The following is a 24,221-nucleotide window of genomic DNA, read 5'->3' as shown; positions in this document are numbered from 1 at the left end:
GGCGCGAGTTCCGGTGCTCCGGACGGGGGTCGCCGAGCGAGTCCGATTCGGCAGCCGTTCGACTCATCGTCAAAGCCAACTCCAACATCCTCACCAACAGACGAATCCCGCCTCTCTTTGACGCCTCCGCCGCGAAGCTTTCGGCGCGCGTCGCGGAGTACACCGAGTGCCAGTCCAGGACCGACCGGCGGATAGAGTCGAAGTCGGACGTCCGGGAGCCGACGAATTTCCCGCTAGTCGACTCGCCGCCTTCGCGGGGGCCCTCGCGTCCGTCGGCGGCGGAGCCAGACCGCGGTCCCGCCCCGCCCGTTCGCTCCGAGACGTCGTCGCTCGGAACAAACTTGAAGTACAGGTCCAGCGTGTTGCCGAGGTCCAGGCGCCGAACAATGCTCTCTAACGTGTCCGAATCGTCCACAATCGGTACCAACGCTGCTTCCTTCCTCTTATCGTGCGGTTCGCCCGGTCCCAGAGGCAACTGGTCGCTCCTCCGTCCAACATCCACTTGCTCGCTGTTCGCCCTGACGTAGTACTCGCTCGCCCCAATGCCACTCCTCGCCAACTCCGCGGAGATCTCCCGCAACGTCGTGTCTTTTGGCAGGCAAAACTGCAGACCTCCGCGACACGCAAAAGCGCTGTTTTTCGTCGCCTTGAGCAACGCGCCCCCACCGGCTCCGTCTGCGCGTCGAAACCTCACTCGGTCATCCGCACTGTACAGACTAACTGCAGGATACACCCGCTTGCCCTTCAGGTCCTCGAACGCGACGCCCAGGTCCCTTCCGTTCCTTGAAAACGAGAGCGTCCCGCGATCCATGTCCACGCTCACGCCAATAACGTCCCCCTGTGCCATCTTCTCGCCGCGTTGCGCCCCGGCCCTCCCGCCTCGGCGCATGCGTCCGGCCCCGTCGTAGCCCCACCCCCACGATCCCCTTCCAACGCACGCGTTCGTCGGCTGACTCTCTTCGCACACGCCGATGACCACGTTCTCCGCGTTCGCCGCCCTCTCAATGACCACCTCCCACCTCCGCGCGCCTCTCAGCACCGGCTTCGTCGCGCGCGCGGTCCTCCAGCCGGCACTCGGAACCGCTCTCGCCGTCACCGTCCGTCGACCCACGCTCAAACCCCCGTCGGCGCACGCCTCGCTCAGGCGAACCAGCCCCTCGCCCCTCTCTCCCAACCTCTCGAACAGCGCCTCGGCGTCCACCGCCCCCTCCAAAGCGCGGAGCGACAGCGTGACGCAATCCCGCGAAAAAAGCAAGTCAATCCAAATCTGCGTCAAAACGCCAAACTCTGACAAAATCTCCTCGCGCGTCCCAGCGCCCCCCGCGCCCCGCTCGCCCCCCCGGCGCGACCAGCGCTCGCCGCGCAGAACCCCTCGCTCCGTGTACTCGCAGCAGCGCGACGCCAACTCGCCTCGGTTCCTCGGGTGCAAGTTGGCGCAGTTCACCAAAACGTTCCTCACCGACCGCACCTGTTGCGGCGTGGCGTCCGCGCCCAGCGCGAACTCGAACAGCGGGCCGAGCAGGCGGCCTCCCACCCACGACTTCACGACGTGCTCCTGCGTGACAATTTCAAAAAAATAAAGCGTAGACTCCAAAATTTTCAACCGCGCCGCCCACTCGACTCCGCTCGGCGCTCCGGCCCCCGCTCTCGGCCCACCCGCCAGCGACTCGCCCTCCGCGAAGCACTTCTCGCCCAGCCCCGAGCGCGCCGCCCGCCCGCCGCCAGCCGAGCCCGCCCGCCGCCGCGTCAGCGCGCCCTCCAAAAAGCAGACCACGCACTCGAACGCGCCGGAACTCAAAAGGCACCGCGCCGCGCACGAACTCGACAGAGCCAGCTCGCCCAGCGCCTCCACCGTCCGCCAAAACCACCCGTCCTCCTGCAGAAAGCGCACCGCCCGTCGCCCCCCAAACTCGTCCAAAACGCTCCGGGTCACCCGCTCCACCAACGCCGCGTAGTGTTCGACTCGCGCCCGCACCGTCGCCGAAGCCAGCCGCAACAGGCCCCGTCGCACCCGAGAGCCCCTCGGCAGCCCCCTCGCCGCGTCGAACAGTTGCCAAACGTCTTCACCAGAGAGCCCGTACGCGTCGCCCGACCTCGCGCTCGAGTCCATCGCGTGACTCGCGACCTCCGCGAACGGCGCCAAGTAGCAGCTGGACGCCAGGACTTCCGTCGACCTGCGCCGAGCCTCTTCGGCGACGAACGCGCACAGCCTCGCGAGCCGCCGCCGCGCTCGCGGCGCCGCGCACAGCCCCCTCAATACGCCCGCGTGGCGCTCGTCCCGCCGGCGGAAAACACTCTCCAGCAGCGCGTCGCCCAGCGACGCGTCCAACTCGGCCAGTCCGAGCAGGCTGTTCTCCGCCGCCGCCGCCGCCGTCAGCGACGCCGCCTCCAGAAGCACGTCCATCGCACCTCGCGCCCCCCGAGGACCCGCGGGCGACCACAAGACCAGTCTCTCCACCGCCTCCAGCAAAATCTCCAGCTGCAACCGCCGTCCGGAGAGGAAGCGCCAGGGACCGCAGTCCAACACCGACGACCTGCCCAGCAGTCGCATCTCCGACAGCAGAACCGCCTCGCACGTCTCGGGACGCTCGATGCGCACGCGCACGCACCTGAACGAAAGCTCCTCCGCAAACGAGAAGGCGAACGTCGTAACTTGTCTCGCGCAATAGTCCACCAAACGCGACTCTCTCTTGCACTCGCGCAAGTGCCCCGCTGCCACCAGGCCCGTAAACTCCATGCCGGTCTCAACGCCAATCAAACTCGGCAGCCCAACCGACTCGTCCACCTCCACACACGAAATGCAAATTCTGCGAACTACCACGTCCTCTCCTCGAACCACCAGGTCGATCCGGCAACTCCCGTCTTCGCCGAACTGGTGCATCCAATTCGCCCTGTCTCTCCCGCGACCCCCCTTCAGCAAGCCTTCCAGCGCCGCGTCGCTCGGCGACGGCCACAAATCCACGAACTCCGACAAGTTCTCCACCGCCTCGCCGCCGTCCAACCGCCACGACGCGCGCTCCGGCGCCTGCTGCGGGCAGGCGGCGCCCCGATACAGACTCGCGTAACAGTCGGGCGCGCGCTCGTAGTCGAAGGTCCTGTCCGAGTGTCCGCCCTCTTCCGCGAGCGCCGCCGCCGACCTCGAATCGCCGCCCGGACCGCCCCTCGGGCCCGCAGCGGCTCTCGCGCGCGCGCGGACGTCCTCCGCCGCTCTGAGGCACCGCCAGCCGCTCGCCTCGGGCTCGAACTGCGACCGCAGGCGCCTCTGCCAACCGCAGCCCACCCGAAGCTGCTCCAGCAAAACGTCGAACGCGTTCAACTCCGTCGCCGCGTAGACGGCCGCCTCTTCCTCCCGCACCAGGGACGAGCACAACCTCGCCAGAAAAACGGAGCTCGCGCTGACTCGGAGCGCGGCCAGTCCGGCCCGCAAAAAACGCCTCTTCATCCAACCATCGCGCGACAAGCTGTCGACCAAACGCGCGAAGGCCGCTCCCAAACCCACGAGCGCGCAGACCAGTCCGTCGCGCGCGCCCTCCTCGCTCGCGTCAGCCAACGGACCGCTCTCAAGCGAGCCGAGACGCCGGAAAACCTCGTCCAGCGCCGCGCTCCCAGAGAGCCGCTCGACGCAGCGCCTGCACTTCTCGAGGTCGAAAAAGCGAGAACTCGACGCGGCGGCGGTCCAATCCACGAGGCGCGTCAAAAACTCGCTCGACTCTCGGCTCGCGGGCGCCTCCCGCAGCAACTTCGCAATGGCGTTCAGCAGCGCATCGAGCTCCTCCTCCGACGGCTGCGCCTGCTCGCAGTCAACCCCTCGCACGCACTCGAGCAACCTGAAGAAGACCAACCCGTCGCCGCGCCGACAGACCTCGGCAACGGACCTCAGCGCCGTGTCCAGCAGCCTCGCCTCGCGCAAAAACGCGAACCCCGAACTCTCCAGCTGAGCCTCCACCAGGCCCACGAAGTCCTCCACGACCACCGCCTGCTTCGACGACTCAGACAACAAAACCCGGCGCACGAGGCCCCGGAACGACGCCCTCCCCGTCCGACTCAAACTGACCGACTTCAACACACGAAACCCCATACACCAAGTCCTGGACGTCGCGTCCACAGTGTTGCCGACCAGCCAGGCCAAGTCGTCCGCGACCGACTGCAGGAAGGACGCGCCGCCCCCGTCGCGACCGGAGTCGCCGCGCGCGGCGGACTCGGCGCCGTCGACGCACCGAGGCTCGCGCGGCGCGGCGACGAGCAGCAACTCGAGCAAAAATTCGCTGGAAAAATTCTCCGGCGCTCGGCGGCTGGACACGCGCCGTCTGAGAGCCGATTTGATCGCTCGACGCAGGCACTCCCTGATCGAGCCCCCCGCCGAGCAGCGGGCGGCGTCGCTCATCAGCCTCAGCGCGTAGCCGCGAGCGGGCGGCCACGGGTGGTCCGTCACGTTCCGCAGAAAGTTCTCCAATTCCGGTTGACGGAAAATTTCGCGGAGCGCGTCCTCCGGCCCGCACTGGGCCAGCAGGCCGCTCAGCGCTCGGACCGCCAAAACGAGGAGCTCCGGGTCGGCGTAGCGACCGTCGGACGCGCAGACCAGAGCCGCAAAGACCGCGCGGAGCTCCGCGTCTCTCGCGAACGAGCCCCCTCCAGCGGCGCGCTCGAGACATTCGCCGCTCGCGCCTGGACTCCCCCCTTCCGAGCGGCCGTTCTCGTCGCCAACGCTCGAGCTCCGACCGAATGCGGCGGGCTCTTCGCCCCAACCGTCCTGTCGGGGCGTCGCCGCGCTGCAGATCAGCTGCAAAAGCCAGGGCAGCCACTCGCAGAAGGCGAGGCGCCCCGCGTCGCGAGCGCGACCGTCTCGCGCCTTGCAAGACGAAACGCCCTTCTCCAGCAGCGCAGACAGGCTGCGAACGCACGACCTCCGCTGGCCGCCGCTCGCCTGCGCCACCAGGCCCTCGATGACGTCGAACACGGGCCGCCGCGGATACAGGTCGACCAGCTCGGCCGAGCCCAAACCTTCGAAAAACAGCCTCTCGAACGCGCTCGAGAGCAACGCCGGCGTCTCTTCGTTGAAGCGACGCTCCATGTAGCGACGGGCCTCTCGACGCAGCAAACAGCTTCCGAACGCCACGCAGTGAATAAACATCTCCGTCCACCAGTCCCGCTCGGCGGGCGACTCGATGCGAGGGGACGACTCCGAACCGGCGTCCTCAGGCGCAGCGAGGCCGACCGCGTCCATTCGATTTACCAGCATGAGCAGTTGCTCCGTCACGGTCGTCCACCGCGACAGTCCGAATTCGCCGCTCTGGCGAGCCTTCTCCGCGGGCCGGTGCGTCAAAACCGGCGACTCTTCGAGCGCCTCGGACAAGCCGAGGTACCGCCTCCGCGCTTCGATGCACCGACCGTGGGCTTCGCGCACGCGCCGGCCGTCGAACGAGGGGCCGACCGCGACCCGCTTCTCCAGAAGCTCGGTCAGGGCCGCCCGACTGGCGCAAAAGTCTGAACTCGCGCGGAGCAGCTGTCGCCTCGCTCGCGCCTCCGGCTCGGACGAAGGGTGCTCGGGCGCGCGCGGGTCTCGGCCAGGCGGCCCAAAGGCGCTCGAATCCGCGTCGCCGCTCCGCCACGCCGAGCCGACGTCTGGACGACCGGAGAGCCGGTGCAGCGGCGTCGCGCGAACAGCAGACCGACCCCGCTCCGCGCCCCCTTGAACCGACCCGTCGACGTCCCTCGGAGGCAACTGCTCGAAGTCGATTTCGAACGCCTCCAGCTGCAGCGGGAACCCGTCCAACCCGAAGCACGTGTGCAACACGCGGTAAAGGGGCTTCCGGGAGTCGTACAGCTTGCGGCTCAGCGAGCGAATCGTCTCCGTGACTTCCGAGCGCGATGCGTCCGGACAAACGCTCCAACAACTCTCCAGCAGACAAATAAACCGCTCGAGCCCCTTCGGATGGCTCGCTTCCTCCGCAAGCGCCGGGACCAAGTCCAGCAGACTCCTCCAAAGACCCGCGCAGAAGTCCGCCTGCGCGCCGCCGCCACTCGCGTCCGACGAGTCCGGAACGACCTCTCCGCAGACAACTCGGCCACCCGGAAAAACGGAAAGTTCGGCTCCGTCGCTCCAGTCGTACGGACCCACGCCCTTTGTCCACTCGTGATCACTGGACTTCAAATTGCAGGCGTAGACGCTTGACAGAAGCAAATTCGCAGCCCTCACGGCGCTAGCGCGGTCCGCCCGAATCACGTTGTTGACCAGAAATTCTCTCATGCCCGTAGAAACCATCAACGCCACCGTTTCCGAGACTCGCCGCCTCCACACCGCCGCAATCATGTCCAAACACAGCCTCCTCGTCGACGCGGGTATCCGACCACTGCACGTCAACAACAACTTCCTGTGCAGGTCCTCGGAACCGAAAATCGCCCGGTATCGCGCGCGAGCCTGTCGCTCCGACTCGGCGGACGCGCCCACCAACTTGCCCACCTTCATCCTCATAACCCTGATCAGACTCGGCAACCGCGGGTCCCGGCACCCCCTCTCCACCAGCAAGCTCCCGTACAGTTCAAACCCGCTCACGGAAACGTAGCACGGGGCCCTCTGCGCCCCCCCCTCCGCCCCCCTCTGCATCACTCGAAAGTACCGGTGGTACTCGCCGCTCTGTACGCTCCACGTCCTCGCTTCGCAACGCTCGGAGAACGCCGGCCCGGCCCCCTCGTGCAGCGCCTCCCAACTCTTGCCGTCGCGGCTCGCGGAAAAGGTCCAATTCTGCAGAAAACCGCCGCTTCGGTGACCCCCGTGTCGCAGAGTGTAGGCTGTGCATCGCAGCCTCAAGCAGACCCCCAGGTCGACGACGAGCCACTGAGGCGACGAACCGCCCCAACACACGGGCCGACCGCCGCCCCGGTCTATGACGTCCTCCTTCCTCATGTCGGGAGAGAACAGCGCCTCGTGGGAGAGCTGAACGCTCACCAGTCCAGTTCCAGCCGGATTTTTCCAGGAAGTTCTCCCGCCTTTGCTTCCGATCCAATACATCACGCCGTTTCGGTCGAAATCGCTCGCGTAATCGAAGGAATGGCACGAGCGCGACGCCGAGCGAGCGTCGACCGCGCCAGGTCCACCTCGCCTCGATCGCAGGCCGCCCGACCACCCCGGGTCCTTGTTCGCGTCGTCCGGCGCGCCTTTGGGAAATTCCACGTGCAGGCACAGCAACAGCCTCTTCGCCTCCACCCCGGCCAGGCAGAGCGAAAACGCGCGGGTCGCCAACCGATCGGCGTCCGCGTCGGAGCACGTCAGCATCATTCCTGTTAAATCGAAGCAATCTATCGCCGCGGTCCAACTCGCCTCGCAACCCTTCGCTCCCGCGTCGCGCGAGACCCTCCCCTCTGGCTCCGTCAGGTGGCGCCGAACGGACAGCCAATACTTCGGTATCAGACCGTCAACCTTCTCTCCAGTGTCCAAAGTGGGGCGGTCAACCTCAATCTCCATATCAAGACTGTCTATCTTCGTCCGCTCCGCCATTTCGATCTCGAACTCAAACCTGCAGGACGGCCCAGCGCCCTCGGCGGACGCGGGCGAAACGAACCACCCCCAGCGACCGGGCAACTCGACGCCGTCGCAGCGCCGCTCTTCGCCGAGCTCCCCGAGCGTCGGCGACGGACTCCGCGCGGGCGCCGAACCGTCCCTGCTCGGCCGCCCTCCCCGACAAAGCTCCAGCAGCGCCGTCACCGGAAAGGTCCACGCGACGGCCGAACCGCCGCAGTCGAAGTCCTGCCTCACCAGCGGCGGCGGATACGAACGAAAGCGCAAATGCCTTAAAGAAAACTCGTCGAAGCGTCGCAACTGTTCGAGGGTCAGCGGAGGGTCCGGACACAACGCGTCCCCGTCGACTTGCGGGTCGCGTCGACAAGACGCGTCTTCCCGTTCAAACAACTCGACCGTCTCGACCGAGTCCGAGTAAAGGATCTGGATGGAGCGACTCGCGGCGCTCGATGGACAAATTTTCGCCCGACTCCGGCCCGAATTCAAAAACCTTCCCGTCTTGACGGCCTTCCAAAAACGCCACGAACCCTCCGAGTCCGAGGTGTACAGGCAAAGCCGGCCCGATTCGGACAACAGGGCCAAGCAGCTGTCGAACCCCGGAACGTCCTCGCCGCTCGGGGCCGTCTGGAAAACCTCGGCGGAGACGACGGCCTCTCCCGGCCCGAGACGCGCGCCTCCGCCGTCGGAGAACAGAGAAAAAGTCTGCTTTTCCGTCGCGAAACACTGCACGCAGTTCCAGTTCCAGACCGCCACGGTGCACGCGGAGCAGATCGAGTCGGCGACCCGCTGGAAAACGAAGACCACCTGCGACGTGGCGCGGACGAACAGAGCCCTGACGAGCCGCCCGAGGTCTGAGACGGTCCACTCTTGCAACAGACGTAAGCTTCGTTCGGAAGTTGTTGCTATTTGGAAAATTCGAATTTTTGTCCGGCTCGGAGAACTGAAGACGGAGGCCAAGCAGGCGTCGTCGTGGAACCCGCTGAGCCCAAAACGGTTCGGGTCGGCGGGCGCCGACGGGGCGCACTCAACGTCGGAGACGGGGAGCAGTTGGATCGACCTGCAGGGGTGGTCCATCAAAACGACGGCCATTTGGTTTTTGCGGCCCCCAGAGAGATTCCTGATTTTGGCACTCGACGGACTCGAGGAGGCGCCTTGAGCCTGGCGATCCCCCTGGGGGCCGGCGTAGCGCAGCTCGTCGTCCAGAGTGGAGCCGCCCCGCGCCTCGTGCAGATTGAGCGGCGAAGTTGGGGGATCGTCCGGCGCGGGAAGTGGTTGTATGCCGATAAGCTTTCCGTACGAACAACACCCGTTGCGCGAGCACTTGACGCGCAGGTGCGCTTGGAGGGATTCCACCTCGACAAACTCGGCGGCAACTTGAATGGTCATGTTCAGCCCTTTTACTCGAATCAGTAGCTGGTGGTCTGGCAAAACTTGCTGGACGACGCCCTGGATGTCTCGGTACTTGCCCCTCCTAACGCTGACGGCCGCGCCCAGATAGTACCATCCTTTCGCGTCTGGCGGGGACGCCTCGGGGTCGGCGAGAGAGAGACCCGGGGCTCTTGTTTTCGCGGCCGAGGACGGACCCGCCGGGGAGTCAGCGGTCGGCGGCGCGTCGTCCTTGCTTCTCGCTGCCCTCGGCTCTGCGCGCGGAAGCAGGAGGGAGGCCACGAGCGGAGGCGCGTCAAATTCGGCATGGCCATCGAGAGAGAAAATGTGTTTTTGTCCAGACGAACTGGAGCGATCTTGAGTGGAATTTGCTTCTTTATTGGCCAAGGAATGCTCGATCTTGTCATTCGCCCGCGTCGGAGAGCGGCGAGCGCTCCGAACGAGAGCGCCATTCGCCGACTCCTCGAGAGCCTGGTTCAATTCGAGTCTTTCCCCGAGCCACGGATCGGCCAGCAAAATGGGTCTCACGTTCACCCCCAAGTCGCAAATCAGCACCTTTCCGTCGTCGAGGACGACGGACGCCAGGGGCTCGTGATCCGCGACCGACACGTGTCGAACGTTCGCAGAACCCAGCACAATCGGAGAGAACGAGGCCAACGTGTAGGCGAGGGGCACGTCGCAGTTTTCATCCGCGGGGTCTTGAGAGCGCGGGCTAGAAGAAGACTCGACTTCGGCACGTGGATGTGCGCGTCGACCCCACTGGAAAAGCTCGATGGAGGAAGGATAGTGACGACAACTGTCTAACCTGTCATCTAAGTAGTGTCTCCCGTTCGAATCGGTGCGAACACGTATGCGGGGCTCGAAGTAGAACCCGGCCCTAGACATGAAATAGGGCCTCGCGTAGGGGTTCGTCAGAGTAGGGTCAATCGGCACATCTAGAATTTCGACGCCCGTCGAACTCGGAGTGCGAGTCGCTGCATCGCCACGAGCGCTCCTCTCGGGTCCTTCGTTGGCGCGTGTGTCCGCCGCGACCGGGCTCTGATCGGCGTTCGCCGAACGAAAAGCCTCCCAGGAAGGCGGCGAAGCGGGTGCTAGTTCGAACTCAGAAAGCGGAGTCCACAAGTTGGCTTGCGATACGCCCATCGGCCATTCTGCAAAAGACTGCAACCTCTCGTATTCCAAATTCACTCTGCGCGACTCCGGGTCGAAAGGGCCTCGAACCGAATCTGAACTCGGCCTCTGCGTATCGCCCCTCCTGTGGACCGCGTCGCCCAGTTTGGCGTAGCCAACGCCCAAACTGTCCACACCGCATCGCGCAGCCGATGCGCTCGCCGAAGGCGCGAAATTCCCGCCACGGACCTTTCCCGAGAGATCCGACCGCGAGGCGTCGTCGGCCCCCTCATGAGCCACGTCCGAACACCTCCATCGGCTCGCCGAATCGAGCGCGCTAAATCCAAACTCCAAAAGCCTCTCTGCCGAGACGGGGGGCGCTCTGCCCTGCACGGAGATTCGACTCCCCCTCCTCGACGGGTCGAGCTGCCTCGAAACGCCGCCGCCCGCTGACAAAGACGCGGATCCACCCCGGTGACAGGACGACTCAAGTCGATCTCGCGCGCTCTCGCCAAAAATCTCACTCAAACCAACGGATTCTCGCACGACCGGACCCCGGCTGACGTCCTCGTAGTGATACCTCTTCAGCTGCTCGGCCACAACGTGAGCGATCTCAACCGTCCCCGAATCCTGACTCGCAATCGGCGGGTAAAGCAGCGCATGCACCAAACTACACAACGACAAATAAGACCCCGCAAACGCAACTGTAGCAACCGACTGGGCCTTTTTGGATCCACCTCGTAAAACTCCTGCAATCTGAGCACGCAACCGATCTCGAGCAGCCTCCATAAACGACTGAAACGCAGGTCCGTACTGGCTCTCAAAGTACGGACCTGCACCAGGCCTTTCCGTCCAATCGTAAAGCACGCCTTCAAGTGTAACAGCTTCGCGAACCGGTAATTCCAGCACTTGATCTCCGGCTTCCACTCCATCGCCTCGCAACCTGTGCAGAAACAAATAACCCAACCACGCACCACTGGGCGTTGGATGCAACAAGTTAAGAGTCTTCTCCGTCGCTACGAGAACGCTTCCCGTCGTCGAAACACGAAAAACTTGTATCGCAGACGATTCCTCGCTACATGCTGAAAAAAAAATTAGCTCGAAGATTTTTTTTCATGCCGCAGACCATGTCGCTGCAAAAATAAAAAAAAGCAAGACGCCCGCCTGATCAGCGCGGCATGTTCGCCATGTCTGCATCCTCCTTCAGAATTCTTCCAAAGACTTCATGTACCGTGACTTCGAACGTCTGGATCGCCCCCCAACACCTCTCTCAGAGATTGACTCGAACATCTTGAGACAGTCTTGCGTGCGTCGCAGTCATAGATTCCCAGCTCAATGTCTGGCGGCACTCGACCATTTCCAGCGCGACCTTCAGAATGTCCGCTGCCACCGCCAACTTGAGCGTAAAAAACCGAAGAGTCGTCAATCTTCACCGCATCGCGCACAATACGACATTCGCTGTTCGAAGAAAGATCCATTTTTTCATTCAAAAACTTTTTTTCAGGCCAATGAAAACTCTAAGCCGCGCGGCTATTCGCAAGAACCCCCTTGGAACAGCACGCGAAGGAAGGACTGCGAGACTCTAACCCCACTCCCAGAAGAGATGCACTGTGGAAAAAAACAGAAAATGGCCAAGCTGAAAGGACAAAAAAACGGCCCTGAGAAAAATTTGTGCAAGAGCGCTCCAACTCTGCGCGTAAATGGCAAAATATACCCGTTTTTAGCATCAACAGAAAAAAATGATACAACGACCATCCCGCCTTAAACCGCCCACCTACTCTCATGGCGCGAGTAACTGCGAAAGATGATTTTTCTGTACAAGCACATAATTTACCCTGCAAACCGAATAGAATTTAAAATCGCAAAGCAGGCAACCCACATCCCTCGCCCTATATTGCGCAATGCTGCCTACGGGATGATATGCGCGTCATGGTCCGACAACTTTTGTTTTCTGTTCTGACATCAATCACCTTGGCAATTTGTAAAAACATACCAACAATCAGAAATTGGGACATGTTTTTACACGCACGTGCCTCTACGACTTTCACTTCAAAAACCAATCTTAGCCAGTTCCGAAACGACCCTTCTATTACCTGAAATACGCAATTGCCGTCCGCTTAGGCGCTGTCTGCCAGCGCCCAACGTTCCTCCTAAGAACACATGCGTTCTTAATTCAGAATTTTAAATTTGACGGGTGGCCGTATAAACGCAAAAAAAATATTGCATCCTTGAGGCTGTCCAAAGGGGCATCCAAAAATGCGCGCACATACTAATCACGCTAGTGCAAAAAGGACGCAACGCTCGGCGTTTGCAGCTGGCTTCTCATTTCACTACCGACTAGGCCCGAGTACGTCTAACTTCACTAACAGGATGGGAAGCGATGCTCTTGTACCGATATAGCCGTATTCATAAACTGTATTTACACGAATAAATTTTTATGCATCGAAATGACATAAAACTCTAGTGTGAACGTCATGATAATAAACGCAAACTATTTTAAAAGACGTAAACTAATAGCAATTTTAACAGAACTTGGCTAAAAAGCAATCCTTTTTTGACATTTTGACCACTGAATGACAAGAATTGAAGGGCTATATTTAGTTTGCTACCAGAGAGAGACATATTCGCTTTGTTACTGGAGCTTGGTTAAAACGAGATTTTATTTACGGTGATTTTGAATTAGATTTTTACTCCTTCGCCAGGAATCGAATATTAAAACCCCCGATGCCCAGAGGAAGAATGGTCTTCCCAATTATTGAAGTAGACATAATAGATAACATGATGTACCAAGCGCAGAGTGCCGTTAGGATTCCAAACCAACCTCCAGATCGCACGAGTCCATTCAAATCCCAGCTGCAATCGTTGAGAATAAGTAATTGTAAACTGAAGAATTTATATTCCGTAACCAATTAACGTACAAATTTCCAATAACAAGCAAGAAGAAGGTAAGGAAAAGTAACAGGAATAATACAAAGTGCGCTCTTGTTATTTTAATGCTAAGTAATAAGAACATTAACGTTAACATCATCCAACAGAAAAGATATAAGCCAACTATTTCACCCTTGATTTCAGGAGGATAGTTTTCAATGAAACGCTCTTCAAAATATGCAAAAGAGATCCAAAAGGACCCATAACTGACAAATGCAGTGGCTCCAAAGATGTTATCAAATAGAAATTCAATAACACCTATAAAGAAAAATGTGAGATAAAAGTCCAAAAGCTTTTTGTATTGAGACTATGACGAACTCCTTGTTGACAGTCTCTCATTCCTGTAATTTTTGTTGCTTAACTATAATGTACCAGCAATTAACTGAGCTATACCGCCATAGATATACGCAACACCAAACACGACATTTTTACCAGTAGCACTAACAAGAACTCCTGCATTGAAGCATGATAGAAGAAATGTGGTAAGGGCAAAGGCGGCCAACCCCAATGCTCCAGGATTCGCCACTTGAGATACAAACCAGTTTAGTAGCTCTGCCGTGGGATCAGTTTCGAGAGCAACCGATAACGTACATTTTCTATGTAAGCTCTGTTCACCAACCAAATTTGACATTATTCTTTTGTCGCTAGAAATAAGTTTGCTAAATTATCTCAGCATAATATTAATATGTAGTCGCAAAGAGTTTAACTCTTAAAAACTTTAACCCTCAAAACCTCGTTCAAGCTATTTATAGTAATAATTGTAGACAGCCTATTTCTATAACGTAGCAGGAATTCTCGGTAATTCTGGGTTCACAATGTAGTAAAATGTTTCCACAAAACGCGGATAAATTAGAAGTGTTTTGTCACCAGATTTTTCAAAGGGCCGCATTTTGGGTTAGCTCTTGATATATGGCCGTTATAGTCCACATGAGGCCAATCTCTTGGTGAGCGCATTTTTATTAGCATAGCTTTCGGTACTATACTACACATTTGCCCCTGTTTTAAATAAAATTTGTCCTGTCGGCAGAAAACACGTAAGCAAACACTTTTACCGGTAAGATTGTATGTAAACAAGCGTTCGAAAATTTCAAGTTGCCATAGGCCGGCCAAATATCAAGTGGCCTGTCTAATGGGCAGTGTCTACTCATAGATGGATAGATTGTAAATATCCTTCTCATAAATACAATTTTCCTGCCTTTGGCTTGCAATCGAACAATTTCAAAACCCTTAATTTCACTGGATTTCATTTACCTTCAAACAAATTTCCACAAAGTACGAATTGAACAACCGTTAGAGACTACATGGGTTGTGAGAGGTACATATACTCAAAAAGGGATGGTTTCAATGTTTTTCAAATATCCTAGCCCTTCACTCTTCGAAGTTATCTTTTCAGTAATTGATGAAGCTGGATGCATAACGAGTCCGGCGAAACACCTCAGGCTAATTGTGGGTCATGCATATGAAAATATGACTACAGCTAATCAGTTAAAAAGACGACCAATTCATAAAGGCTGACTACATTTTTGCCGATTCCGGATGCAGGGGACCTGATCGAGTGCATGTCTCATTAAAAAGACGTACAATTAAACTTCAATCTCATCGACCAAGGAAAATGAATCTGCCTTCAAGAGTAAAATTTACAAAAATATTCGATAGTATCTAAATACAGCTGGCTTAACACTTTTGAAAGGTAAATCCACGCAAAAGTTACATTTGAATCCAAACCATGAGACAAATATAGAGCCTCTAGGGGGTGACAGTATGTGGGGTCAGTTAAAGTACTAAAAAAAAATTGTCTAAAGAGCCATGATTGATATTTATTAATTCTGAAACGGTCTGTATGTATCTTGGGTTTCTTTCAGATCAAGTATATATAATGCAGGATGAATGATAAGATTTACATCAGTCATCAGAGTATGTCCAACGACCGAATGGGACATATTCACAGGGACCGTTTTTTCTGTAATTGCACGATCCGTTAGCAAACACAGGAACCTTGCTAAACAATAAAACGTTAATAGCTGAAATTTAACATTTACAATTTTAAATTTTCAAGTCTCATACCATTTGCCTGAAAAGACATTTGTTTTTGTATAAACGGTGTCATAAAAATCTATATTACAGACATCTACTTTGTTATCGTGAATGTCACTAATGATGCAGAAGTTAGCATAATTAAAAAATAACAGTACATATCTATTTTCTTCATGTAGTACATACAAATATGTCAAGTTAGGATGGTTATAAACAAATTTATAGGAGCCAGAGAGATTGTTCCTGGATAAATCACTATAAAATAGGCGGTTAAAGATTAATTGAAAGAAACACATAATTAACATAATGTGACATTTAGCTACAGGTCGCTGATCCTTACATATGGTGGATATGAACACCTCATATAGCGATGTTTTGATTGAATAGGAAGTCCAGTATTGATACGTACACAAATGTAAGTTTATCAAGACCAAAAAAAGAAGGAACGAAACCATAAAAGTTATTCTCTGAAATTTGACTAAAATATTAAAAAGTGAACTTGGTCAGTAATCAATCAATAGTAGTGCGAAATTTCAAAATATGACAGTTTTGCCGCAATTGATAGCAATTGTCATATATATTTGCTTATCTATTAGATGTAATACTGACACATACATGATTTTAATATTTTTAAGCTTATTAAATTGGGGGATAGGTCCATCAAGTCTGTTATTTGAGAGATCTCTAAAAAATCAAATAATCATTTATGATAGAGTTAGTACAAAACCTTAAACATGACAATATTTTGCGATAACCACTAGACAAACTGCTGTCATTGCATACGGCGTGCTACCAAATAGATGTAATAAAACTGACACATACACAATAGTGAGATTCGTAAAACGAGATAAACGTTGGGCATTATTAGAGGTAAGTTTGTTGTTTGAAACGTTTCTAAAAAAAGAACAAATTGTCGTTTTAAGATAGTCAGTAAAAAATTTCAAAATACGATACTATTTTGCAGTAGCCACCAGATAATGGTTATCATACACGGCATGCCATCAAATAAATGTGATAAAATCGATACATACAGAATGGAGAGGTTTGGAAGATTTCCCATAAAAGAGATGATTGCATCAAGTCTGCAGGACGAGATGTCGCTAAAAATAAGAACCAAATAGTTGTTTTATCATAGAGTTAATGCGAGATCTTAAATATGATATTGTTTTACGATAACTACTAGATAAATAGCTTATCGTAAGCACATTATCAAATATATAGTGAAATTAATACATACAATGTATTGAGGTACGTATGACTATCTAGTAAGATGGCATTTTCAAGTATCTTGTTGCCTGATGCATTGCTAAATAAAACGTAACAATTAGAATAAGATAAAACAGCTATTGTGATAAAAGAAGAATTGGGCTAGAATATGAGGTTTTGACGAGCTGAAATCTATGTCTTGATAACACATAAATCGCATCTAATAATCGTCATATCAAATGCTCGATAAAAGTCATCGAAACCAGGACTGTCTCGTACAAAAATACAATATTTTTAAAAGAATTAAGCAGCTCAAACACTTTAAAATTGAGCGTATTACTCATCGACGAGATGTCTCTAGAAATTAACAATAATTAGTATTAGATCTAATACATTATATGATTTAAAATATAGATCTGATAGCTAAATCAGGGTGAATATTGAGTCGTTATCAAATAGAGTGGTTATAGCATACAGTATCCTAATAGCGGTCCTATTAATATCAAAATTAGTTGCTATACTGGATTTGCTCAAATTTCTATAACAATGTTAGTATGTAATTATTGTTATTATATACAATCGATGTTAGAGTACAGAATACACATAATACAAATCTATACATACAAATATTGTATGGAAGGCTGAGAAATATTAATACTCTGCAAACGAGTTGATGAAGCATCACTACAAAACAGATGAAATGGTTAGTTAGTAACTGTAAATAGTCATCCAAGTACTGAAAGTGATATAAAAATAATGTGCTGCTATAAAATATATTCTGTAAAAATAGTTGGCCAGTATAATTGTCCTACGAACATATCAACGGCTGTTTCATTGCCTTGGTAGTATATATTTTGATTGATTAATAAACATTCGATGAGACACGTACAAGTGTTCAATTTTTGGATTCTCCACATAGGCCCTCCCTTTAATAGGATTTTTGGATATATCACTTAAAAAATAGAATGTTAGCTAAAAACAGTTGCAAGTGCAGCCGATATTAAATTATATTATTGTAATATAATAATTGATGATGTGAGCTTTTAAAATATATATATATGATCCACTTTTTTTGCATGTTTTAATATCATATAAAATAATAGCATAATCTAACGTACAGGTATTCGAGCTTCTTAAATCTGTTAATTTTTAAATCATCATATAATACGTCAATATTATTATTTGATATATCCCTGCATTTTAGACAAATAAATGTAAGTGTTGAATATGATGTAGTAATACACTATTACACTCAACTTATTGACACAGAATAAACCTGTAAGCACATCATACGCCTACTAGAATTCTATTCTACATCATTAAGTAAAATTAAAACAACCCTTGCGTACAGTGTGATTATATCCACCATATAAAAGAAACGCCCATCATTAGGTACATAGCCGTTAAATGAATTGGAAATGTTCCTAAGTGATAGTATTAAGGCTTGATCAGTATTTGTTTGCATGAGCAGCTTGCGTTAAAGTGTAACTTATAGATTTATTTCAGAACAAAAATTGCGCGTACAAATATTTCAAACGAGGAGCACTAATATGAGGAATTTCTTTACCTGTTTTGCTAGAAGAAAAGTCGCTATAGAGCAAAAGTGATCATGATTCACAGGTGTTACATAAATCGCAGGTTTAGTATATATTATAAATAAATATGGATTGATGTAATTGCAAAATATGCTATTATACTTGTATTGCTTACAATCTGGAAATTAGGACAACGTACATAGATTCAATAATTTTAGATACCAAGAAATTCATTAAATGACGACCGCCTTCAATATTACAACCTGATATGTTACTAAGAAACGATGTTGTTAGAACATCTTTTAAAGTCGACACTTTGTTAAATTATTACTTATAATAAGTGCATGTAAACTGGTACGTATCAGAGCAACTGCTCTCAAAAATCATTTAATTATCGTACAGATGTTTTATAGTTGTATACTTATACGCATCATCAAACGAAATACGAGATATCCCTGAAAGATTTCTAAAATAAAATAGGTAAGTATAAGCGTTGAACGTAATTTATTATTACGACTCAATAGATTTATTGGCATATGATAGGCCTAATTGTATGTAAGTGTATTGCATGTCTGATAAGATTATATATGACATGCTTTTGTTCGCAGATTTAGAGAAACCTATACGTACAATGTTATCAGCTTAGTAGGATAAGAACTCCTTAGGGCAATATAATCTATCGAATTATGTGATAAGTCTCTATAGGACGAAATCAGACAAACGGTATTATTGACATTAGGGTTAGCATATAGACCAACTGTCTCTATATTTGATATAAACATATGCATACAAATATTCTAAATGAGGGGTGTTACCTATGTTATATACCTGACCTCTCAGAGCATTATGCGATACATCTCTATAAGATAGAATATTTATAGTTATATAATTAGTTAAATGCAAAAAATACCTGTATAATAGTTCTAGTGAAACTGGCCTTTTGTATACTCTAAATAAATTATATATTTAGTTGTTAAACTTTCAATAAACCGCATGATTATACATACAATGTTCTAATGGATGGGCTTTTGAATCTATCAGTATAAAAATTCAAACGATTATAAGATGCGTTGCTTAAAAAAATGGAATGTTAGCTAAAAACAGTTGCAAGTGCAGCCGATATTAAATTATATTATTGTAATATAATAATTGATGATGTGAGCTTTTAAAATATATATATATGATCCACTTTTTTTGCATGTTTTAATATCATATAAAATAATAGCATAATCTAACATACTAATAATCAATATTTTCAAATTGACTAATCAGGACACTTGATGTAAGGTAATTGCATGAAACATCACTACAAGCAAACAAATAAGAGTGAGTATTAAATGTATAGTGTGATAAACTTATTGACATATAACAGATCTGAATATATATAGGTACAAATATTTCAGCTTTGTTTGAATTGTTTTAATTTTGATATCATTATCACCAGAACGAATTTGGTTATTAGATAAGTCTCTATAGAGTGAATGAGAAATTAATTGTGTTAGTCAAGATAGATGACGTGAAATTGTAATAGTATGTTTTCAGTTAATATATTTATAAACTATAGCGCTTTTGATCAAATACAGAAAGCATGCGTACATGAACTCAAGATTCGGTATGTCAAACAAGGTAGGGTTTATTTTCCCATTAAATTCATTATTTGACAAATTGCTAAAATAAAAATCCCTGTTAGAGTACAATCGAGCAATCTATAGGCTAATAATAACAATAGTATGATATAGATAAGCAACTAAAATCTTCAGCGTATCAAATTTTGTTATATCGGTCAAAATAATTGGCTAGCACGCCCGTCGTACAGATACTTAAGACTACTATAAGAAAGATTAATTTTTCCAGTAAGTTTGTTGTATGATAAATCCCTACAAAGATCAAGTGTTAGTCAAGTGAAGTTGTTGTGTCAAGTGCTTTTGAAAATGAATCAATATTTTAGTTCATGATAATCATGATCAAGTGAATACAGGCAACGCAAATAGAGAGCTTACATACAGTGTATGTAAGCTTGCGTTTGCTGTTTGAACAGGGAGGCTACCATCTAATTGATTATGAGACAAATTTCTATGCAGAGATATTAGTATTTAATCGAATCAAATTTGTTAAAAGTGCCATGGATGATGGTAGATGTGGTACGTACAAATATACCAAGCTATTGATAGCTGCAAAATTAGGAATACGGCCAACAAGTTGATTATTAGAGAAATCACTGAATTAAAAAAATTAGTTGTGGTATTCGGTCATAAATGTATAGGAATTAATTACACTAACCGAATGATACAAATTAACCAGATCTAAAAAATACGTACATGTATTCTATGGTTTTGCTTTTGTATATTATGTATGAAATATATCCTGTAAACTCGTTGTTTGACAAATTGCTAAATAAGACGTCAGTATGATGTCAAATATACATACATACATAAATCTTTTATATTTAAATGCAAAATAATAGGATGGTAATGTCATACAGAAACCTAATGTTAGATTCTAAAAGATTCAATGGAATTAATCCACTAAAACGATTAGATGATAAGTCCCTAAAAATATATCAGCAAATGTAAGTTGAATGTAATACGGCAATTTAGCACATTGAATCCATAACCTTTAAACCAAAAAATATATAGATATATTTTATGATCAACAAAATCTGTTGTGATCGAGTCGAATGGATTTAGATTACGTACAGTGTGTCCAGAGAACTGGATACAATAATACTCAATAGATTGCCGAACATATGATTATTAGATAGATTTCTGTGATCAGATATACAACAATATTGTTAGTATTGATTTTGTGCATATAAGCTTGCAATATAAATAATACATACAAATATTTCAGATTGTCTAATTTGATCACACTGATTGTACTACTGTTGAAATTATTATACGATAAATCACTATAAATTGAGCAGAATGGTTGATGGTTACAAATAATCAAATAGTTAGTTAGTATTATGTTTTCATAAATATTTTAATAGTTAATATCATTATCTTTTGTATGCATATTGCCTCAATATTCTCTTTCTAGCGCTTTCGATTGACAAATATAGACATAGTTTGATATACTTGTTCACATACAGATATTCAAATTTCATATCTACGATGGAAGGAAAAACATCCCCTTCTTTGAATTTGTTATAAGATATATCACTCAAAAAATGCTATGTTAGCTAAAAATGATTTAGAACGCAGCCAATGCTAGGTTATATTGTAGTATTATAATTAATAGCGTAAGCTATTAAAATTCTATTTATAATCTGCATTATATATTTTATTGTTATATAAAATAACGTAGTGCAGTAACATATGTCTAACATACAGGTGTTTAAGGTTTTTGAATAAGCTGAGATCAATTTTATCACCAAAATAGTTTTTTGACAAATCCCTGTAATTATATAAATAAGTATTGAATATAATGCAATGATTTAGTGAGTGGATATTTTATCAATGAACCAAAATATATATATGTAGATTTGTATGATCAACAAAATCTGTTGTGATCGAGTCGAATGGATTTAGATTACGTACAGTGTGTCCAGAGAACTGGATACAATAATACTCAATAGATTGCCGAACATATGATTATTAGATAGATTTCTGTGATCAGATATACAACAATATTGTTAGTATTGATTTTGTGCATATAAGCTTGCAATATAAATAATACATACAAATATTTCAGATTGTCTAATTTGATCACACTGATTGTACTACTGTTGAAATTATTATACGATAAATCACTATAAATTGAGCAGAATGGTTGATGGTTACAAATAATCAAATAGTTAGTTAGTATTATGTTTTCATAAATATTTTAATAGTTAATATCATTATCTTTTGTATGCATATTGCCTCAATATTCTCTTTCTAGCGCTTTCGATTGACAAATATAGACATAGTTTGATATACTCGTTCACATACAGATATTTAATATCTTGAAGCTTAGACAATGCAGTGATATCTCCAGAAAGATTATTATGTGATATATTACTAAAAGTAAAGAAAGCTGTTAGGTCGTTTTATAATATAAAATAGAAGTTATCAAGTTGTGTTCCTCTTGAAGCTATTTTTTTTAAGATATAAGAGCATAAACCCAAATGTCTTATATGCCTATTACTATTAAGTCATTGCCATAACAGCTATTGTTTATCGTACAGAAGTTGCAGTTTGTTATTTTTAGAAACAAACTCCTCCGAAATGTTCCCAAAAAATTTATTGTGCGATAGATCTCTATAAGAAGGTAGGAATTTGTGAGTGTTAAACATAGATTAGTAGCATAATATGATCGATCTATTGACGTATTAGATATGAATACAGAATATCATGCTGCTTTACAAAATCTTGATATTCGATATGATTATTATGCGTAATATCATTGCGTACAATGCTTCGAAACTGCCTTCATTTTTTGAAATTGCCGACAAGTTGTTCTCGATAAGGTTACCAGACAAATTTCTGTATGGCATTGTTTTTGGCACGTAATAATTCAGTCATAATTGTTAGCGGTAAGATTATACAAATACAATATACTGTAAACAATACGAATATGCTTAGTATACTTACAGATGCTTTAACTTGATTGCGTCACGGATTTCATCGATATAACGTAAGGAGTTTATGGAAGCGTCACTAAAGGGTGAATCAAACAGTTAATGGTAAGTAATCAGCCGAGTTACGTTGTCATATCTATAACAGATAAATGGCACAATGGTATCTGAATAAGCTATCAATTGTTATGTCTTCTTAATATTCAGTTATCGAATCTTGTCCTTCTGGTATAGCGCTCTATTTATACTGTCTTGGGTTCATATCCTTTTTTTGGTAGATATTTTACAGATCAACATATTCACGTACAGATATTCAATTGTCTTTAAGTCTGCTATATCACTAATCCTTTCGGCCTTAGTAGCATTAGAGCATTTACTAAATTATGTAATAAGTTTAAAGTATTAGGTCTGTTAGAAGAATGTATTGAATAGACAAATTGTATTAAGCTTGATGGTAAAGACCTTTACAAGACAGATTTCACATTTTATAGTATGTAGCTTTTAAAATTGCGTTGATCACGCTGGCATCAAATATGCCAACAAGATCGCTAACTTATTTTTCGTACAGTGTTTTAATGGTTTCACGATACTCTAATAGCTTATTAACACAGTAGCTGTTTGATATATCCCTACAAAAAGCCGTATATAAATAATTATTAAATATGGTACAGGTAACGATGTAGCATGGTTGATCTGTTGGAATAACATAAATACAGCATAGACATACTGTATAGTTGGTGTAATTATACATTTTTGTCGAATTCAAGTAAATTGATTGCTACGTACAGTGTATGCAAATATTTATTTGGTATGATAGAAGAAATACTAGATCGAGGATCCAAATTGGAAAGATTTCTATATAATATTGTTAATATTGTAATGCCCAGTTTATGCACATTAATTGGAATTATTTATAGATGTGTGTACATACAAAACGCGTAAATTAGATAAGTTAAAATCACTAATATTTATGTAACAATAGGATCCATCCCTACAGAGTAAATCAAACGATCAGTAATCATAAACGGTCAGAGTTAATTACTAAAAATAGTAAGTGAATATGCTAAAATATATAATTTGACCAATATAAAATATTCTATATTTCTAACAATTATGTCGGCTTGATAGACTCACATTCTTAATGACAGGAATTTAGAAAAATTGGTGTATGTATGATGTGCACGTACATGTTTTCGACAAGTTCTAAGCCTTTTTTACTGTAATCATAATCTACATCCATAATTATAAGGCTATTTGAAATGTTTCTAAGGCAAGGCTGTTAGGTAATACTATAAGGTGCAGCAATAAAAATTAAAGCAAGTTTATCAAGCTCTGTATTTCTGCTAGTGCTACTTTTTGTTAAAGAAATGTAAATACATAATACAAATGTCTTGTATGCCTCTATTGATATCAAACTGCTACTATTATAGCAAGTATTCCTATCGTACATCTTCTTAAGTTCTGGATGCCGTATCGGATTCAGACTTTTAGACAACATGGTCTTAGACACGTCCCTATCAGAGAACAGATAATCATGAGCATTAAACATGTAATGAGTGGTATATATAAGCATGGTATACGATTGATAAAATCCCTGATTCTGTTAAACTAGTGAGCAACACATTTACATACAACGTCTTCAAAGCCTTAAAATTAAGATACGAATGGTATATATCGCCTGTAAGATTTTGATTCAAGGACATATTTCTATATAATGTTAGTATGCATTTAACAGGATAGTTAATATTGTTAATAAGCCGATATGTGCAGTATTTATCTTATAGATAGTAACTAGAAGTATACATACAAGTGTAATAGGCGACCATTGATAAAATATTCATGAATAGATTGATTAATGAGATTGTTGGATATATCGCTACAGAATAGATAAAATAGTTAGTGTCGTAAATATCCAATTATCAGTAAAAATCATATAAATCGCAATATG

General features: G+C 47.4%; 2 protein-coding genes and 1 long non-coding RNA gene across 3 annotated transcripts in view; 1 reads left to right on the top strand and 2 right to left on the bottom strand.

Moving 5' to 3' along the window:
* Window positions 1-24,221, bottom strand: part of LOC126326521 (uncharacterized) — a 60,051-nt gene that overhangs the window by 35,391 nt on the left and 439 nt on the right. Inside the window, exons 3-48 of the mRNA XM_049995665.1 lie at window positions 24,081-24,149; window positions 23,906-23,980; window positions 23,722-23,787; window positions 23,461-23,538; window positions 23,205-23,264; window positions 23,060-23,128; window positions 22,840-22,902; window positions 22,581-22,649; window positions 22,290-22,355; window positions 22,110-22,181; window positions 21,882-21,956; window positions 21,648-21,716; window positions 21,398-21,466; window positions 21,255-21,323; window positions 21,046-21,111; window positions 20,805-20,876; window positions 20,555-20,623; window positions 20,412-20,480; window positions 20,196-20,264; window positions 20,034-20,105; window positions 19,865-19,933; window positions 19,720-19,788; window positions 19,530-19,592; window positions 19,312-19,383; window positions 19,108-19,185; window positions 18,956-19,021; window positions 18,723-18,788; window positions 18,506-18,574; window positions 18,346-18,414; window positions 18,116-18,181; window positions 17,915-17,989; window positions 17,705-17,770; window positions 17,530-17,604; window positions 17,299-17,373; window positions 17,070-17,132; window positions 16,805-16,864; window positions 16,656-16,718; window positions 16,460-16,537; window positions 16,212-16,280; window positions 16,006-16,074; window positions 15,797-15,868; window positions 15,590-15,658; window positions 15,384-15,452; window positions 15,161-15,229; window positions 15,005-15,091; window positions 14,723-14,939 (exon numbers count right to left, since the gene is read on the bottom strand). Coding sequence (XP_049851622.1) covers window positions 14,843-14,939; window positions 15,005-15,091; window positions 15,161-15,229; window positions 15,384-15,452; window positions 15,590-15,658; window positions 15,797-15,868; window positions 16,006-16,074; window positions 16,212-16,280; window positions 16,460-16,537; window positions 16,656-16,718; window positions 16,805-16,864; window positions 17,070-17,132; window positions 17,299-17,373; window positions 17,530-17,604; window positions 17,705-17,770; window positions 17,915-17,989; window positions 18,116-18,181; window positions 18,346-18,414; window positions 18,506-18,574; window positions 18,723-18,788; window positions 18,956-19,021; window positions 19,108-19,185; window positions 19,312-19,383; window positions 19,530-19,592; window positions 19,720-19,788; window positions 19,865-19,933; window positions 20,034-20,105; window positions 20,196-20,264; window positions 20,412-20,480; window positions 20,555-20,623; window positions 20,805-20,876; window positions 21,046-21,111; window positions 21,255-21,323; window positions 21,398-21,466; window positions 21,648-21,716; window positions 21,882-21,956; window positions 22,110-22,181; window positions 22,290-22,355; window positions 22,581-22,649; window positions 22,840-22,902; window positions 23,060-23,128; window positions 23,205-23,264; window positions 23,461-23,538; window positions 23,722-23,787; window positions 23,906-23,980; window positions 24,081-24,149 — 3,229 coding nt within the window. The 3' untranslated portion in view covers window positions 14,723-14,842. The remainder of the gene's footprint in view (window positions 1-14,722; window positions 14,940-15,004; window positions 15,092-15,160; window positions 15,230-15,383; window positions 15,453-15,589; window positions 15,659-15,796; window positions 15,869-16,005; window positions 16,075-16,211; window positions 16,281-16,459; window positions 16,538-16,655; window positions 16,719-16,804; window positions 16,865-17,069; window positions 17,133-17,298; window positions 17,374-17,529; window positions 17,605-17,704; window positions 17,771-17,914; window positions 17,990-18,115; window positions 18,182-18,345; window positions 18,415-18,505; window positions 18,575-18,722; window positions 18,789-18,955; window positions 19,022-19,107; window positions 19,186-19,311; window positions 19,384-19,529; window positions 19,593-19,719; window positions 19,789-19,864; window positions 19,934-20,033; window positions 20,106-20,195; window positions 20,265-20,411; window positions 20,481-20,554; window positions 20,624-20,804; window positions 20,877-21,045; window positions 21,112-21,254; window positions 21,324-21,397; window positions 21,467-21,647; window positions 21,717-21,881; window positions 21,957-22,109; window positions 22,182-22,289; window positions 22,356-22,580; window positions 22,650-22,839; window positions 22,903-23,059; window positions 23,129-23,204; window positions 23,265-23,460; window positions 23,539-23,721; window positions 23,788-23,905; window positions 23,981-24,080; window positions 24,150-24,221) is intronic.
* Window positions 12,550-13,823, bottom strand: LOC126326529 (uncharacterized). The gene is made up of 4 exons (XM_049995675.1): window positions 13,532-13,823; window positions 13,313-13,465; window positions 12,931-13,198; window positions 12,550-12,865 (listed from the first exon to the last, which is right to left on the bottom strand). The coding sequence occupies exons 1-4, from the start codon at window positions 13,569-13,571 to the stop codon at window positions 12,700-12,702; spliced, it is 627 nt and encodes a 208-aa protein (XP_049851632.1). The 5' UTR covers window positions 13,572-13,823; the 3' UTR covers window positions 12,550-12,699.
* On the top strand, window positions 17,652-17,928 carry LOC126326533 (uncharacterized). The gene is made up of 3 exons (XR_007560749.1): window positions 17,652-17,664; window positions 17,760-17,823; window positions 17,905-17,928. It is a non-coding gene; the product is annotated as an uncharacterized LOC126326533 (long non-coding RNA).

This window comes from Schistocerca gregaria, unplaced genomic scaffold (assembly GCF_023897955.1).
Source record: "Schistocerca gregaria isolate iqSchGreg1 unplaced genomic scaffold, iqSchGreg1.2 ptg000994l, whole genome shotgun sequence".
NCBI lineage: Eukaryota > Metazoa > Arthropoda > Insecta > Orthoptera > Acrididae > Schistocerca > Schistocerca gregaria.
The sequence above is the reverse complement of the archived record's forward strand: the minus strand, read 5'-3'. Positions and strand labels throughout refer to the sequence as shown.

Coding starts and splice junctions, on each gene's coding strand:
- LOC126326529 (XM_049995675.1), bottom strand. CDS start 13,571: ATGTCAAATTTGGTTGGTGAACAGAGCTTACATAGAAAAT. Junction 13,466..13,531: donor ACAGAGCTTACATAGAAAAT/GTACGTTATCGG, acceptor TTGTATCTCAAG/TGGCGAATCCTGGAGCATTG. Junction 12,866..12,930: donor TTGCTTGTTATTGGAAATTT/GTACGTTAATTG, acceptor CAACGATTGCAG/CTGGGATTTGAATGGACTCG.